This window comes from Sorex fumeus, unplaced genomic scaffold (assembly GCF_029834395.1).
Source record: "Sorex fumeus unplaced genomic scaffold, SorFum_2.1 ptg000034l, whole genome shotgun sequence".
Taxonomy (NCBI): Eukaryota; Metazoa; Chordata; class Mammalia; order Eulipotyphla; family Soricidae; genus Sorex; species Sorex fumeus.
The window spans coordinates 33,034,327-33,052,288 of NW_026606091.1; the positions used below are offsets into that span (position 1 = coordinate 33,034,327).

Here is a 17,962-nt window from a genome sequence, read left to right on the forward strand (position 1 = left end):
CCAGGATTAAGGGGAAAACGCTACAAAATAGAGCCTTTCTCTCCATGACTGTTTCTTTTTGCTCCCTGAGAGCATTCCATAGCTAGCATGGTTCTTCGGAAATGTTACTGAAAGTTGTTCTCACTGACTTTTTCTGGTTTGGGTTTTTTTTCGATTTTTTTTTTAATTTAAAAAATGTCATGAAAAAACCCCAGCAAGAAAAAAAAAGTGAAACCACCCTGGGCAGATGGAGTCCTTGGGGAAGCGAGGGGAGTGGAAGGGGTACATGGCGGAGGGTGGCATGGGGAGGGCTGGGCGATGCTGGCACTGAGGCAGGGACCCCAGCCTGCCAAACTGGGTCAAGGAGGGGCTGTGGGCTGACTCCCCGGGACTCTGGAGGTGGCGGTCTTGCCTCTGGCTATGGGGGGGAGGGGTTCTCCTGGCTCCGGGCTCTAAGTCGGGGGTGGATGGTCAGAGCAGTTCCAGGTGTCCCACCGGTAAGCGATGATATGAGAAAAAGGGCTGGCCCAGGAGGGGCTAGTGGGGGCAGCAGGTGCCAGCTGGTGACGGGGAGCAGTGCCATGTTGGCCCCAATACAACAGGCTGCAGGGGGAACTGCCTTGGTTCTGCTGCCCAGGGCCTTCTCTGTGCCCGAGGGACTCTGCTTCTGAGCAACACGCAGTGGGGACACAGGGCCTGCCGGCTGAGCTCCAGTATAGTGGGCTGCCCACCCACCCCAGCCCAGCTCTGTGGGGACGGGGGAGGGGGAGCAAGTGGTCGAAGGCCACATGGTCAGCCCCGGGAGCGGCCGCCCAGGAGGATAGGAGGAACGCAGGGCAAGAGAGAGAGAGAGAGGGAGAAAGAGAGAGAGAAGAAGGGAGGGATGGAGAAGGAGAGAAAAGAAGAGAAAGAGGGAGAGAGGGAAGGAGGAAGGGAGAGAGGGAGGAAAGGGGGAGGGAGAGGAGGGAGGGAGAGAGAGGGATAGAGAAGGAGAGAAAGAAGGAGAGAAGGAGGGAGAGGGGGAGAGAGGGAAGGAGAGGGAGGGAGGGGAGAGAGAGAGAGAGAGAGAGAGGCGCTGAGGGTCAGCAGCCCACCAGGGTCACTCAGCAGCATCACCAGGTCAAAGGCCGTATACCCGTTCTTCGCACGCAGAGCCACGTCGGCCCCTTGGTTCAGCAGGTACTTGACGATTTCCTTATTCCTGGGAAGGAGGAGAGGTGTCAGGGGCACTGGAAACCAGAGCCAGTGGGGCTCTGCCCTGGGACGGCGAGGCGGAGGGCTCTAACTGCGGGACTGGAAAACTCCCAGTTGCCTCAGAGTGCCCTCCATGCCCCTGCGCCTGGGAGGCCGGACCCCAGAGCACAGGCCCCATGGTCGCCCCCTACCTCTGCCCCAAAGCAACCTGGCAGCTCTTGAGGGCCTGACCCAGGCGGAAGCACGCGGTCACCCACGGCAGGGTCCAGGAAAAAGAGTTCCTAATCTGCAACCCATCCCCATCCCTGCCACGTGCCACCCACAGATGAGAGGGCCTGGAGATGCCCAGCCAGGCTACCACCCACCCAGAAGGTCCCAGTTGGGTGGGTGCCAGTGGACAGAGGTGCCAGCAGGCCTGGGTGCGATTCCTTTGACAACAGGGCAGAGTGGGGCAGACGAGCAAGCCAAGGGCTGGAGTAGGTGCCTCCCAGGCTCCGGGCACCACAGAGCCCCTGACTTCCCACCACACTCAGTGTGGCCCTCATGGCCACCAGAAGCACCAAGGAGCCAGGCTCCAGCACTGACCGTCCCAGAGGGTCAGGTAAGAGGCCACCAGAAGTGGCTTCCGCTGCCCCTAACTCCCCTCCCTATCCCCTGTGAATAAGTAAGTGACCAGGGGCAACTCGAGGACCCCTGCACCTTCCAAGTGCATGGCACCACGCAGAATCCCAGCCCGCAGGACCGTCTCTCTGCAGGACGCCCACGTGGCCCAGTGCTTCGTGGCAGCGCACACACAGGTGAGGGTCTAGGATGAGGCAGCAGCCAGAAGCCTGCGCAATGCCCAAGGTATGGCGACGGGCTATGCAGGATGTGCAGCCCGCAGAACGCCCTACTCCTGGCCCCAGCACGAGAGACCCACCCCTGGGAGGGGGAAGGGGGGGATGCTGTGCTGACCCGTGGTAGGTGGCCTGCATGAGGGCCGTCCAGCCGTGCACACTGTCCTGCTTGTCCACATCGGCGCGTCGCTCCACCAGGAGCTGCACCAGTGGCAGCTGCCCTGTGACGGCTGCCAGCATCAGTGGGGTGGCCCCATCCCCGTTGACCAGGTTCACGTGGTTGGGGTCTTCATCGGCGATCTCTTTGACCAGCTGGAAGTTCCCTGCAAGCACAGGGAGCCTTGCTGGTGAACCGGGTGGCCCCGGGGCTCATTCACACAGCCAACTACCCTGAGCCTGACTCTGCTCCAGGCAGTGGTTACAGAAGGATGGGCAGCAGAGGCCAGCACGTGCCCCCCCACCCCAACTCTGGGTTTCCCATCTTTCAGTCTGTGAGCGGCTGCAACTGCAGACAGGAACTGCACTCTGGGAGAAGCGCTGCGGGCAGGGGAGGGGGAAGTCGAGTCTCGGCTCAGGTTCAAGATCCAGGAGGGCTTCCAAGGAGGTGGATGGGGTCTAAGTCAGGAGAGGAAATTTAAGGCCAAGAAGAGCTGACACACAGACTTGGGGGTGTGGATGTAGGAAGTAGAGGGGAGGGCTGGGAGAACAGTCTAGGAATCTGGGGTACAGAACCATGAAAACACCCAGTCTTGGGCCAGAGAGAGAGGACAACGGGTCGGGCCCCTCGCCTTGCATGCAGTTGACCTGGGTTCGATCCGGTCTCCCCCCCTCCCCCCCCCCCCAGCCCAGCCACAGGAATGAGAGCAGAGCACAGGGGAGTAAACCCTGAACAATGCAGGGTGTAGCCACACACACACACACACACACACACACACACACAAGGTTTGTTTTTAATAAAAATAAAGCTAACTCCAGTCTCCAGCTGGAAGCTCCCTTTTGCAGAGAAGTGGGATCTGGGGAAACCAGAGGACCTCGTTCAGAAGATGCTGGCTGACCTTGGGAAGGACCACGGTGTGGGGCTTGGGAGAAAGTGGCCCCACATGCAGGCGTTGAGGAGGCATTCTCAGGGGTTCACACTCACCCATTTTCAATGCATGGAAAATATCAGGTCGCCGCTTCTCCTCATCTGGGGAGATGAAAGGTTTTTCAAAGTTAACCAGGGCAAGACTTCAAGGGACAGAAAAGGAACAGGAGAAGGCATCGTCCCTCCACCTGCCTCCTAAAATAACCCCAGCAGTCACCTATTTCCAGAACCCAATGAGAAGTGCAGGTACGCGGGTTCAGTGATGGAAAACTTCAGGCTTCAAGGACAGGGGATGGGCTGGTCCTTCTCATCCCCTATCCCCATGGGACCCTGGAGGTCACGCCCACAAACTGCCTCCAGCTGCTACTTAAACTACTTAGTAGTCATGATCCCGAGACTAACGAAAGAATGTCTGAACCAAGCAGCTCGATGCAGAGATTTCTCCAGACCCGAATTACCTAAAATTTTAGAATTCCTGGAGCACATGGCCATCCTCACGGCTGCATGACATCTTACGCTATTCATAACAAGCAACACAAAAGAGAGTATGGGGAGATTGTCTCCCATAGAAGCAAGGGGAGGGGTGGGATGGGGGGGATACTGGGGACCTTGGTGGGGGGTGGGATGGGGGGATACTGGGGACTTTGGTGGTGGACGATGTGCACTGGTGGAGGGTTGGGTGATCGGATCATCGTATGACTGAAACATAAGCACGAAAGCTTATAAGCCTGTAACCGTACTTCACAGTGATTCATTAATAAAAAATAATTTAAAAAAATAAAAATGTGCTGTGGAAGGGGCCTACTCAGACCCTAGGACAAATGAAGACTCTCACTGGACCCCAGCCCTGAGCGTCCACCAGGCAGGTGCCCAGTGCTCCCGTGCTGGCCCCTCTCTCCCACCTCCAGATCTGTTTTAGTGCCTGTCCCGGGACTGCCCGGGCAGAGGAGCACACGTGGGACAGGGAAGGGCAGCAAGACAGCTGTCACGAGGACCCTGTGGGCACTGGAGCTGCAGCGATGCTCCAGGGGGAGCGAAAAAGAGGGGGTGCTGCTGCCGGCACCTCGCACAAGGAGCTGGGCCGCAGTTGCCAGAGGGTGTCTGCCTGCCCGGTGAACCCCAAGAACATGGGGGCTGTCCTGCACCCTCCACCTCCTGCTGTCACACCTGAGCCCCCGCACGAAGCCTTTCCTTCCTCCAGGCTCCTACCACCTGTCATGCTGGGTAACTTCCTGGATGTCAGAAGCTTTTTCCTACTTTTCACTTCCTGCCTGGCGGGCAAAGGTGAGATCTCACCCTGATGGGCTCACTGAGGGCTCACACAGTGCTCAGTCTCAGCGCAGAGTAGCTGACGGAATACACACTCGGGACAGAAACTGTGAGAGCGAGACCTTCCGCAGGTGTCCCTTGGTGATGGGAGGATACCTGCTCTCCAGGCCCCTTCCCAGGACGTGGGACCACCCTTCAGGGAAGCCGTTTGGGGTGGGGGGGAGGGGTAAGCTGCAGAGGGAACAGGAGGAAGGAGAAGAGGGAGAAGTGGACCCCAAGGGGCCAGGCGGGTACTCATGGGCTGCCCGGAGCTGGTGGAAGTGAATGGTCAGAAATGTCCCCCAGGGTCTAGAAAAAACCTCTGGTCCTTCACAGAGACGTCTGCCAGGCCCGGAACTATGTGCACCAGGGTCACATGGCCAGCAAGGAGGGGGCCCAGCCCTGGAGGCACCCGGGCTTCTCCCAGCACCCCAAGTGGTCAGCAAAGAGGGGGGCCAGCCCTGCAGGCACCCAGGCTTCTCCCAGCACCCCGAGTCCCGCAGCCCCACCTGACCCAGACGTCCACACAGCCTGAGGAGCAGCGCTGCCCGTCTTACCTGTCTTGGGCCTGACGGTGGTGAGGGGGTCCAGGTAGTCGGCCAGGTCCCGGTGCTTCTGGTCAAGCGCCACCTCGAAGGCCGTCTTCTCCAGCATGCTGAGGTGGTCAGGGTTGGCCCCCTTCTCCACCAGCTGCTGGGCCAGGCCCAGCCTCCCGGTGAGCGCGGCCAGCATAAGCGGGCTCCAGCCCAGGGGGCGGGCTGCTCCGTTGGGGTCGGCGCCCCACTCGGTCAGCAGGCGCACAGCGGCCTCGTGGCCGTGCTGGGTGGCGGCCATCAGGGCCGTGATGCCCAGCGGTTCGTCCCTACCGTCCCCGGCCCCTGGCGGCTCGCCGGAGGGGCGGCGTGGGTCCACGGCCGCCCCCGCTTCCAGGAGCAACTTCACCACACCCAGGTGGCCGCCGCGCGCCGCCACGGTGAGCACGCTGGCCCCCAGCCTGTTCTGGGCGTTGACGTCAGCCCCATGGTCCAGAAGCAGATGAGCCACGTTTGCGTGGCCGAACCTACAGGGGAAAGTGGGGGAAGTGCGAGGCTGGGTGGGTGGGACGAGGGGAGGGAGTCATGGTCTGCGAGCTGTGGTCCTCACCACACCCCTGTTAGAGACGGCAGCACTGAGAGTTTTCTGCTCCCCTGCCCTGCCTCCCAGCCCCCCTCCAGCCCTGTGTCTTTAGCTTCTCCTTGCTTCCTGCATTTCCTCACCAGTCAAGGAGGGATTTAGCTGAGGCTACCGAGCACTGCTGGAGCTGGAGCGATAGCACAGCGGTAGGGCGTTTGCCTTGCATGCAGCCAACATGGCCAACCCGAGTTCGATTCCTCCGCCCCTCTCGGAGAGCCCGGCAAGCTACCGAGAGTATCTCGCCCGCATGGCAGAGCCTGGCAAGTTACCCCTGACGTACTCGATATGCCAAACACAGTAACAACAAGTCTCATGATGGAGACGTTACTGGGCCCGCTCCAGCAAATCGACGAACAACGGGAGGACCGTGACCGTGACCGAGCACTGCTAAGGATCAAAGTGAGTCATCGTAGGTACCGGCAGGCGGCTCAAAGGGCCGAGTGCATGCTCAGTGTGTAGAACCCACCGGCTTGATTTTCCAGAACCTCACAGATGCCCCCACCCACCCTGAGCTCCATGGAATGACTCCCCCTGCTGTACTGAACCAGTTGTGGGCCAGAGGGTTTCCCCCACCCCACCCCCTGGTCACCACCACCACCACCAACACTGCCAAAAAAAAAAAAAACCTCTGAGCTAATGTACATAACATATAATATTCATAGCAGCTCAGACGCAGACTTGGCCAAGCAAACACCGCAGGAATGTCAGTTGTTAGGTCTGCGATTATTTCCATCACACAGCAGCTGCTCAAAGGCCCCGGGGTGGGAAGGCCAGGCCTTGGAGCCCCACTTCTCTACCACACTCCTTCCACCACCCTCCCCTGTCCCAGAGCCCCTTCTTTCCTGCTCTCTAGCCCGCTCATCTCTCTTCCTGCCTGGGCTCCTGATTTCCACACGGGCAGGACCTCTTATCACTGTTTGTTTCATGTTTAGTGTGCAGCCGTATCACAACTTAAACTGGCTTCAACTTGGTGATGTAAACTTTTCAACGTTGCAGATCAGGGTTGGAACTGGTCGAGAGACTTTGAAGCTAAAAGCATCTTTTAACCTTAAGGATGAAATAGCACTGACCATGCAAGTGGAAGCGAACATAAACAAATGGGACTACATCAAACTAAGAAGATTCTGCACTTCAAAAGAAACAGTGACCAAAATACAGAAAGAGCCCACAGAATGGGAAAGAATATTTACCCAATATCCATCTGATGGGCTGGAGTGACAGCACAGCGGTAGGGCATTTGCCTTACACGCAGCCAATATGGCCGACTCGAGTTCAATTCCTCCGCCCCTCTCGGAGAGTCCGGCAAGCTACCGGGAGTATCTCACCCGCACGGCAAAGCCTGGCAAGCTACCTGTGAGGTATTCAATATGCCAAACACAGTAACAAGTCTCACAACGGAGATGTTACTGGGCCCACTCGAGCAAATCGATGAACAACGGGAGGACAGTGCTACAGTGATCCCCATCTGATAAGGGATTAATATCCAGGATATACAAGACACTAGTAGAATTGTACAAGAAAAAAAATCTCCAACCCCATCAAAAAATGGGGAGAAGAAATGAACAGAAGTTTCCTCAAAAAATAAATACAAATGGCCAAAAGGCACATGAAAAAATGCTCCACGTCGCTAGCCATCAGGGAGATGCAAATCAAAACAACAATGAGATATCATCTCACACCAGAGAGACTGGCACACATTCAGAAGAACAAAAGCAACCAGTGCTGGCGTGGATGTGGGGGAAAAGGGACGCTCTTTCACTGTTGGGGGAAATGCCCACTAGTCCAGTCTTTCTGGAAAACAATATGGACAGTCCTTCAAAAATGATTATTGGGGGGAAATTCTAAACAATAATGGTGCATCTTTTGTCGAAATAATGAGTGTAATCAATGTAGAGAAGAGTTAAGTAGAAATCATCTGCCTCACAGGCACTTAGAAGGGTGGGTTGGGGGGTATACTGGGGTTCTTGGTGATGAAATATGAATGAAATATGAGTACTGGTGAAGGGAAAGGTGTTTGATCATTGTATGACCAAGACTTACACCTGAAAACTTAGTAACTTTTCCCACAGTGATTCAATAAAGAAAAATAAATAAATATATACCATAAAAAATATATACCATCCCGAGGATGCAAAAAAGCACAGTAGAAATGACATCTGTACCTATATGTTCATTACAGCAATGTTCACATAGTCAAAATCTGGAAACAACCCAGTGCCCTAGAACAGATGACTGGTAAAAGAAACTTTGGTACATCTACACAATGGAATACTATGCAGCTGTCAGGAGAAATGAAGTCATGAACTTTGCTAATAAATGGATAGACATGGAGAGTATCATGCTAAGTGACATGAGTCAGAAAGAGAGGGACAGACATAGAAGGACTGCACTCATTTGTGGAGTATAAAACAACATAACATGAGGCTGACACCTAAGGATAGTAGATACATGGGACAGATAGATTGCTCCATAGCTGGAAGCCTGCCTCGTGAGCAATGGGGACAAGGCAGCTGGAATAGAGAAGGGATCACTAAGAAAATGATGGCTGGACGAACCGGTCGGGATGGGAGATGTGTGCAGAAAGAGATAAAGGACCAAACATGATGACCTCTCAGTGTCTGTATTGCAAACCATAGTGCCCAAAAGTAGAGAGAGATTATGGGGAATCATGTCTGCCATGGAGGCGGGGGAGGGTGGGAAAGTGAGCGGGGTATACCAGGGATATTGGTGGTGGGGAATGTGCACTGGTGGAGGGATGGGAGTTTGATCACTGTGTGATTGTAACCCAAAAGCTTGTAACTATCACTGGTCGAGAGGATGGACTAGAAATCCAGTAGCAAGATTTTTAAATAGCCCATCCTTGGTTTGATGTTAAAACTGTAAACGCCAGTAGTGATCAAGAACACAGTGACTATACTATACTGAAGGGATGTCATGTTTAATTAATTCATCTTTATGAAGATTTAGCATTAATTCCTTATGTTTAAAGGGAATGTTTAAAGCAGCTGGAGTGATAGCACAGCGGGTAGGGCATTTGCCTTGCACGCGGCTGACCCAAGTTGGATCCCCAGCATCGCATATGATACCCTGAGCACCGCCAGGAGTAACTCCTGAGTGCAGAGTCAGGAGTAACCCCTGAGCATCACCAGGTGTGACTCAAAAAGCTAAAAACATAAATAAGAAGAAAGGGAATGTTTAATTGAGAAACATTTGTATACAAAAATGCTTTAAAAAAAGAAAGAAAAAAAAACCTGTCCTCGCCTCCCTGTCCCCAAGGTCCTTCTGGAAGACAGGCAGGCTCCACCAGGAGGCAGCCGCTGTGGTACTCATTCCGGGCAACTGCCGCCACCTGCTGGCAGGAATGTCCCCTCTGCTGCTGGTGGCTGAGGCCTGTTGGGACAGACCTGCCGGGAGAAGCCTGGGTCAGCCAAGATTGGGGGAGGAAACACCCCTCCCACTCTCGCTACCACCCCCACGGCCCCCACAGCTCCCTGATAACAGAAACGGACACGGACACATCTTCCCAGCAAATGCTCCGCCTGCTTCTGCCACCAGCGGGCAGCAGGATTCTGCTCTGGCACCAAAACTGGGAATGGTGAGTCCCAGCAGTCTGGGCCTATAGGAAGTCAGAGGGCCCCTGAAGGGCGGGTGGGGGCAGGGTCTGCCCCATTGGGGCACCTGCAGCTTTCTGAGACTCTGGAAGGTTCTGTCCCTCCTCTAAGCCAGGCTCTCCTCCCCGCAGGCCTCTGTTGGAGCCAGACCCATGACTGAACTCACAAATAGCTCCTGGGACGTGACCCTTCACTGTGCCTGCCAGAGTGAGCTGGTGGCTCCGGGAGAGGCTGGGAGCCAGCACCCCACCCTTGGGGCCTGGTCTCCTGGCACCTGGGCTGCAAAGCTGAAGTCCACTCACAGGCAGGAGGAGGCGACCCATCTCTCTGCCGCAGCTCTGATGCCTTTCTGCCCACCTTCCTCCATCTGAAGGCCAGGCCAGCTCCCGCGAGGCCCAAGGCCTCATTCTCCCTGCACGGCACCTTCCCACGGTACCTCCAAGCTCACCTGTACTTCCCATCCTGCTGCACCCCTGCCCTTTCCTCCCTCGGCTCTGCCACAGGACCCCCACCCCTGCCCTCATCACTCATCCATCCTTCCACCACGCAGCCCGGACCCAGCCTCGGGGCAGACTCCAGACCCCTCCCTTGGCCCCTGAGCCTCCCCCTGTCACTGTCTCCCCTCTCGGGACATGACGGGTCTGGCTGACCCAGAGCAGCGCTGGCTACCAGCTGCCTAAGGGGCCAGCGGGTCGGGGCCCTGGCCCAGCTGCGGGTAGTGGACAGCAGTGAGTGGAAGAGCAGGTCACAGCCCCGCAGCTGCTCGCGTGACCTGACCCACAGATATGCCCATGAAGGGGAAGCAGAGGGAGCTGAGAGCCGGGAGGTCTCCACGGGAAGGCAGCAGGGGGGAAACCTGAACCCAGGCCCAGAGCAGCCTGTACCATGGATGTCCACAGAGGGAGAAAAGAGAACGCCTTCAGGACTCACGGGAAGCCCAAGAGGTCATTTACTGAGGCTGAAAGCATAAAAAATAAATAAATAAATAAATATATAAATATAATGGAAAGTAGAGGGATGCTGAGTGGTTTTGTGGAGGGGTTCAGGGCTTTCCTGACAGCGGCCAGAGTCACTGGTGAATCTCCATAGCTCCCATCTGTGCCGGGAGACCCGGAGCAAACACCAGCCGCCCCTGAGAGCCTGTGACATCACTGCAGAGGGAAGGGGAAAAGGCCAGGGGTGAACTCAGAGCCAAAGCAAACTCCACCAACCTGCCCTAAGGGCACTTGGCGAACCTGGTGAGGAGCTTCCCTGACGCCAACACCCAAAGGAAGAGAGTTACAAGATGCGTAAGGGAAGGGCCACCTGCCAGGTGGGAGGTACCAGCTCCGTCTGCCCGAGGGCGGACCTGATTTTGCTCTTTCCCAGCTGTGTGCCCGAGTCACTTAACGTCTCTGAACCTCGCTCCATTCAATGGGGCTTTCGAGAGCCCCCACTTTCTAAGGCTTGAGGTGAGCAAGCTTTATAAGCGACTTCGCCAGCAGCCCTGAGCACAGTCTGCAGAGACAGGGTGATTCCTTGAAGACGAGAGAAAACCTTTCTGGGCCTCCTTGGAAGGCCCACAGGAGATCATGCAGTGCGAGGCCAACTACCTACGAGCACTCAGGCACAAACCTGGGGTGACGGGCGGTGCTGCTAGGAGCACAGTCGGATGGGCTCAGGGAAGGAGAACTGTACCAAGGGACCCATCACCCATGGCCACGTGTTTCCCTGTCCTGATCTGGGGAGACACCATGAATCCTGTGGGGTTCGGTTACCACTCCACCAAAGAGCCTTCACAGATGTGAAAGCAGAGCAGCTGGGAGCAACCCAGTGGGAACAGAGCTGCCACCTGCCTGTGGACAGATGCCGGGATCGCCGGCAGGAAACAGTAACAGAGGAGGCCAGGTCATGTCCGGGCTCGGCTAGAGGGCGAGGCTCGCTTCCCATCTTCTCATGGGATGCTCAGACTCCACCACCTTCTCAAAGGAGTGGGAGCAGGGTCCCAGCTGACATCCCCAAAAGGCAGAGAAAGTAAAAAACATGAGTAACCCAGGTGAACCTGTCCAGGTGAATGTGACAGAGACACTGGGACCACACATGCCAGACTTCAGAGGAAGAGGAAATCCACTGGAAGGAGTTAAATGTCCGTGAGCTGCGAGTGTGGGTCACTGCCCCCACCCCGAGTCTCCTTTCCTACCGAGAGGAACAGAAAACCAATCAGAGAAAATGAACAGTCACAGCCCCCGCCCGGCAAGGTCCCAGAGGACTCCCTCAGGGTCCCCATCCCATCCCGCTGCAGAATCACCATCCCGGAGAGGAAACTCGGGAACCTGCCCTGGAAGAGCGTCCGGGGATGCTGAAGCGCGTTCAACTTGGGTACCACTGAGGTGGGCATCAGCTCCACTGTGGGATGCTGAGACCAGTGGACGGGAGGAAGAGTGTGGCAGGCCTCCGAGAGACAGCCAAGAGGGGAACGATAGGACAAGGGACCCCCCCCCGGAAGCAGGAGAAGAGGGGCTTCCTGGGTGTACAGGTGAGAGCAGGAGCCATGCAGCAACCATACCTCCAACTCTGCTGGCTTACGAGCAAATTCAGTCACCCGAAGAGTCTCCTTTGTAAAGTGGCTCGGGCCAAGTATAAGTGAACCGTTTTAATTTTCAATTTTGTTGTTGTTGTTCTGGTGCCACACCTGGCAATAGGCAGGGCTTACTCCTGGCTCTGCAGTCAGGAACTGCTCCTGGCTGTGTTCAGGGAACACACGAAATGCCGGGGACCGAACCCAGATCGGCTGCATGCAAGACAAATGCCCTACCCACTGGACAATCTCTCCAGCCCATATTTATTTATTTCGTTATTTATTTTTGGTTTTGGGGGGATGTTGCAGCGCCCTTTAGTGCTCATGGAGTCCCCTGGCTATGTAATCAAGAGTGATCCCTGGCGGGGCTCAGGAGGAACATCCACAATGGGGGAGGGGGTGATAAACTGGGGTCATCCACATGCAAGGCAAGAACCTCACTTCCTGTGCTGTGTCTCAGCCGGAATGTCCCCTTTCTAAAATATGCAGGGGACACAGCAGAGGCCCAGCTGGAGGATGCTGGGCAGGAAGCAAGAAGAGGTGTTCCCAGGACAGCCTGAAACGCGGTCTGCTGCCGTGGGGGGATCCTCACCACGGACCCCATGGAGGCTCTCCAAAGAACATCCCCAAGAACATTCTGGAAGGCCCTGGATGGGGGGGGGGTCCAGGGGGCTCAGCAGTCTGCACCCTGGCAAAGACAAGCAAGCCCAAGGCCGGGCACAGGCCAGGCACAGGGCACATGCCAGGGCTGAGGCCTTGCCTGCAGATTCAGAAGCTGGTGGAGTGGACGGGGCCATTAAGAGAGCTGAGGAATTTAGAGAAGAAAGGCCACCCCCCCCAAAGACCTTATGGGCACCTTCAGACCATGCTGGGCAAGGACTCAGGTGCATGTGGGACCAGGGATAGGATAGGATAGCGAGTAAAGCACTCGCCTTACACACAACCAACCCCGGTCAATTCCAGCACCTCATAAGGTCCCCTGAGCCCTGCTCGGAGTGATCCCTGAGCACAGAGTAAGCACTGACTAAACACCACACACTGCTGGTGTGGCCCCCAAAACCAATCCAAAAATATAACTCAGGTGCATTTGGACAAAGAGCCCCCTGCGGCCACAGGTGGTACATAAGGCACTGCAACATCATGCAAAGAGGCAAGACTGGCATTCCAATTGCAATGTGCATTTATAGACTGGCAGATAGAAATGCCCCAGGGCAGGAGTGCACACATCGCATACAGGAGCACTGTATGGTCCCCCAGCACGCTGGGAGAGATTGAGCACTGAGTAGGCAAGCACCACTGAAGTGCAATCTAAAACTTTATGTGTGTGTGGGGAGAGGTGAAGGGGCAAGGGGCTGGGTCACACCCATTCGTGCTCAGGGATCACTTCTGTGAGGGGGTTGGAGGACTATATGCAGGGATAGAACCCAGGTCCACTACATGCAAGGCAAGAGCCTTAATCTCTATATTATCACTCTGGCCCTAGGGAAAAAATAATTTTAAGCCCAAAGGCTGGGGAATATTTACGCAGAATACACCATTCTCCACATGCTAGAATATCACAGAGCCACTGAAGACAGTGTATTTGAAAATAATGCAGATTAAGTTTTGCTAACTCATTAAATTAGATAAGAACAACTGTGCACTGCTTGAGAAAGAACTGGGGGAAATAAGGTAACAGGTCCCAACTAGAAGTTTATGTGTAAGAACATGAGGTCTCAATGCCCTTTTAGAAGAGGGCTTCTTAAATTTTTCCCGCTCACCCCACTTTTTTGCCAGAACAAGGCAACCCTTCTGTGTGTGCTGCCAGAAACACTTCCACTTCACCACTAGGTTGATTTTGAATGAATTTCTGGTCATTGCCTATCCAGAAACTTTTGATTGTTGCCAAATCTTTTGTGCTACCCACAGTTACATGACCCATAGTTTAAGAAGTCAGGTTTTAGAAAAAGCAAATTGCTTACACTATGGGGGGGGGGGGGGAACTGCTTGACATCATTCAAGCTCCATGAACAGGGAATCAGAGCCATCCTAAGATGTGATTTCCGAAGCTTGATAAGAACCTCTGTTGGCCAGACAGCAGGAAAACCAGCAGCACACCTACACTGTGAGGAGGCCACCTCACAGAGACAGGAGTCCTCACATACCGGAAACCGGGACCTCAGTAGATACTGAGTAGAAGACCAGGATCCGCGGCAAAGGGAAGTGAATGTTGCAGAATTAGGGTTGCTCTACTCCGACTCTGAGACGGCAGTGGGATCCTAAACTATCCAGGTGACCCATAGAACCACAGAACCCTTTCAAGTAACTCCACAAGGGAGGGAATGAGGCCAGGGCAGACGCAAGGGTAGGGTGGCAGCATCACTGCTGGCTTAGGGCTAAGCTGCTTGAGTCGCTGCAGGAAACCAAGACGCCAGGAGGGGAGAGCATCTGACAGGACCCTTCAAAATCACAACTGACTCGGGTTCCCTCCTTGGGGAAGGGCTGCCTGAAATGGGGGTGGGGGGTGCGAGGACCGGAAGCAGAGAGCAGATGAGGGGGAGAGACGGCCTCCCAGAGTTCCTGAACCGTAGGGTTCTGCTCATCCTGGTCCCCGCCCCAGCCCATCCTGATGGCATGCATCCCCAGCTCATCTCTGCTGTCCCACTGGCCACCGCCTCTGCTCTGGTCCAGGATCCCATCGCCCTCCTCCTCACTCCACCCATCTAGTCTCACACTGCAGGGAAAACCATCTTGACCAAAACACACATGGGACTCCAGCCCTCACTGTAACTAGAACTCTGTTCTAAACAAGAGCCCTTGAGGTAATTCAGCTTTCTTGGCTCTGACCCCCAGGGCCTCTGCCCACGCGTACAAGCCCTCCCAGGCCTCCCGCAGGTACAACTTGCATCTAGAAATGACCACCATTCAGTTCTGGTCCCGTTCGCTGGCCAACCTTGGCTGGGGCCTCTCCCACGGACCTGGTCCCCACCTCCCTCTCCTGACCCCTCTGACATTCAGCCCAAGGGACCTCGATTGGATCCTATAGCTCATTCTTTGCAGAAAGCTGCTGCTGCTGCTGCTGCTGCTGCTGCTGCTGCTGCTGCTGCTGCTGCTGCTGCTGCTGCTGCTGCTGCTGCTCCTCCTCCTCCTCCTCCTCCTCCTCCTCCTCCTCCTCCTCCTCCTCCTCCTCTCCTCCACCTCTCCTCCTTCTCCTTGCCAAACTGCATCCGCTGCCCCGGGGCGCTCCCACAACTTTCCCCGCCAGGCCTGTGTCAGTGGCTGGCATGCCAGCTGCTCCCGCAGAAGCCTGTACCTGTGTCCGGAGGTCCAGCGTCCCCCTCCCCCCCCCACCCCCAAGGGTCAGCCAGGGTGCAAAGGTCTTAGGAAATCCAAAGACAGAGGTCCGGGCCGCGGCGGTCGATCCCGCTCCGAGAGGCCAAGGCTTCCAAGACCGCGCTGCTGCGCCCCTCCCGGCTTCCCGGGCGGCTTCTTCCCGGGGGTCCCGCCGCCCGCGCCCCTCACCTGGCCGCCTGCATCAGCGCGCTCCAGCCGTAGTGGTTGCGGCTGTTGACGGCGGCGCCGCGCCGCAGCAGGAAGCGCACGAGCGGCTCGTGGCCGCCGGCCGCGGCGAACTGCAGGGCCGTGTTGCCCGCCTCGTCCGAGCTGTCCACGGGCACGGGCGCCCCGGCCGCCGCCGCCGCCGCTTCGGCCCCCGCGGGCTCCGCGGCCGCGTCGGGCTCCGCGCCGCGCTCCGCGGGCTCCGCCGCGCCCGGCTCCAGCAGCCGCCGCGCCGTGTCCGTGTCGCCCTGGTCGCAGGCGCGCAGCAGCAGCTGCAAGGCCGGGGCCAGCGCGCCCTCGCCCATCGCGCCCCGCCGGCCGCCCCGCGCCCGGCCCCGGCCCCGGCCCCGCCGGCCGCGCCGGCTCCGCCCCCGGATACCGCGCGCCGGCGCCCCCTGCCGCCCGCCCGAGCCACTGCCGGGGCCGGGCCGGGCCGGGGTCGGGCACGCGCGCCTGCCGGGGGCGGGCCCGGGCGGGGTCGGGCACGCGCGCCCGCTAGGTACCCGGACAGTGTCGGGCACGCGCGCCGCCGAGGCCGGGTCGGGCACGCGCACCCGTTGGTTACCGGGACGGGGTCGGGCACGTGCGCCACAGAGGCCGGGTCGCGCACGCGCGCCCGCTGGGTGCCAGGACGAGGTCGAGCACTGCAGCGCGTCTCTTGGGTGCCGGGCCCCCTCGAGCACGCGCGTCCACTGGGTGCGGCCGCGCGCCGGGCCGGGAACGCGCCTCCAACAGCGTCGCCTTGGCGTGGCGGTGGGTTCCCGGAAACTCCGAGCCAGGGGAGCCCACCCCCTCGCCAAGGCTCGCTGAACCTCCCGGCCTTTTCCGCACGCCCTGGCCACTGCGCTAGCGGGCTCTGGAAGCTTCCTGTCCTGGAGGAGTTAAAAGTGGCCGCCCAGCGCGCTTTAGAGAGTTGATGGCTGCATTAAGGGACTGGGTGGGTCAACTCTGTGCTAGCTCCCTTCTCCCCTCCCCCCCCCCCCCCCCCCCCCCCGCCGCCTTGTCCAGCGACGGCCCTTAGTGGCAGCCCTGACCTGCCATAGAGGTCTACAGGCTGTAAAGGCCTCCAGCAGCTTCTCCCATTTTATCTTAGGTTCTAGTATCTGCACCATCTGAGACTTAGTTACAAATACACAATTTCAGAACCCACCCCAAATCAACTAAATCAGAATCGCTGCGTGGGGAGTCCACCCCCATTGTATAGTAATGCTTCCAGGAGGTTTTCGTGCAAACTCAGTCAAATCTGAGCCTCAAACCGTCCCCAAAGACTGCTCAGTGATCACTTCCCATTTCCAGAGGTGGGAACTGACGCTTAAGGAGGTCCCATCTTAGTTAGGGCCACATTTAACTATCCCTCAGGCCGGTTTCTGATGGGCGCCGCCGGGCTTTGCAATTCCTAGTCCAAATCTCTGCCCAATCTGCATTCGTGTTTGTTAAGCACCTATTATGCTTACCAAACAGGCAGTGTTCTAGGTGCTGGAGAAGGTGCAGGCAACCTCTAAAATACCTCCCCTCTCCCTGGAATACCCCACCACGTAAGTGACCTGTATGATGGTGAGCAGTGCTCTTCAGCCAATAAAAAGAATGTGAATCTGAGGATGGGATGCTATTTTATACCCGAGTGGGCAGAGAAGGGAACACTGAGGTGTGACATTTGCACAGAGCAGTAAGGAAACACACACACGCACACACACACACATCTGGGGGAAAGAACAGCCCCTGCAGAAGGAAAGAGCAGCTTCCCCACCTGCCCTTTGGGATAATGACTTTCTGATATTAACTTTCTGATCTGGGGTGGGAATGGGCTTCCACAGACCTTGCGGTAGGGTCCCCAAGCCTAGCATACAGCCAGACGTCCTGTAGGTGTGTAATGATGACTGTTGGATGACTAGGTCCCTCAGATATGTAGGATTTTAATAGGAAGCTGATGTGATGAGTGCAGGAGGGAGGAATGAGAGACTTGGCATTGGCAGATCCCAGAACGTGGTAGTGCCCTTGGATCAGGACCTGCTTGGATGGAGGAAAACAAAAGATGCGAAAAGTCTTGAAAACTGACAGACCTCAGAGAGCTGGGTGCCAGGATGAAGGCTGTGGGACCTATTCTGTGAGTAACGGGGAGCCGTGGGAAGTGTCTGAGAAGGGAGTGACAAGTGGCTTTCATCGGACTGTGTGGTTCAGTGCTTAGAGTGTCTCAAGCCTCACCCACAGATTTTTTTCACTCAAGCACTAGGAGTGAGGCTTGCGTGCTGAGAGTGTTAGCTCAGGATATTGGGACGTCCCAGCTAAAGGCTCCTACCCAAATGCGAAGTCCTCACAGCAGCAAACAGGGGCAAGAGATAGAAGCTTAGTCAGGAATACCCCACACAACCCCATCATTCCTTCTGGTTTGGTTTGTTTTCAGTATGGCTGTCTCTTGTAACCCAAGCCTAAACAAATGCGTATTTTCTTTTTAAAATTTAGGGTTCAGAGGCTGGAGCAATAGCACAGGGGTAGGGCATTTGCCTTGCACGCGACTGACCCAGGTTGATTCCCAGCATCCTATATGGTCCCCCGAGCATCGCCAGAAGCAATTCCTGAGTGCATGAGTCAGGAGTAACCCCTGTGCATCACCAGGTGTGACCTCCCCCCCAAAAAAGGGTTCATGCCATGCTGTGTATGCTATTCTGAATCTTCTTCCTCTATT

At 56.7% G+C, this 17,962-nt stretch overlaps 1 protein-coding gene across 1 annotated transcript in view; it reads right to left on the minus strand.

Moving 5' to 3' along the window:
* Positions 1-15,620, minus strand: part of ANKS6 (ankyrin repeat and sterile alpha motif domain containing 6) — a 47,418-nt gene extending 31,798 nt beyond the window's left edge. The window contains 5 exon segments of the mRNA XM_056117126.1: positions 1,074-1,180; positions 2,128-2,332; positions 3,151-3,195; positions 4,959-5,461; positions 15,244-15,620. Coding sequence (XP_055973101.1) covers positions 1,074-1,180; positions 2,128-2,332; positions 3,151-3,195; positions 4,959-5,461; positions 15,244-15,584 — 1,201 coding nt within the window. The 5' untranslated portion in view covers positions 15,585-15,620.
* Positions 15,621-17,962: the final 2,342 nt, after the last annotated feature.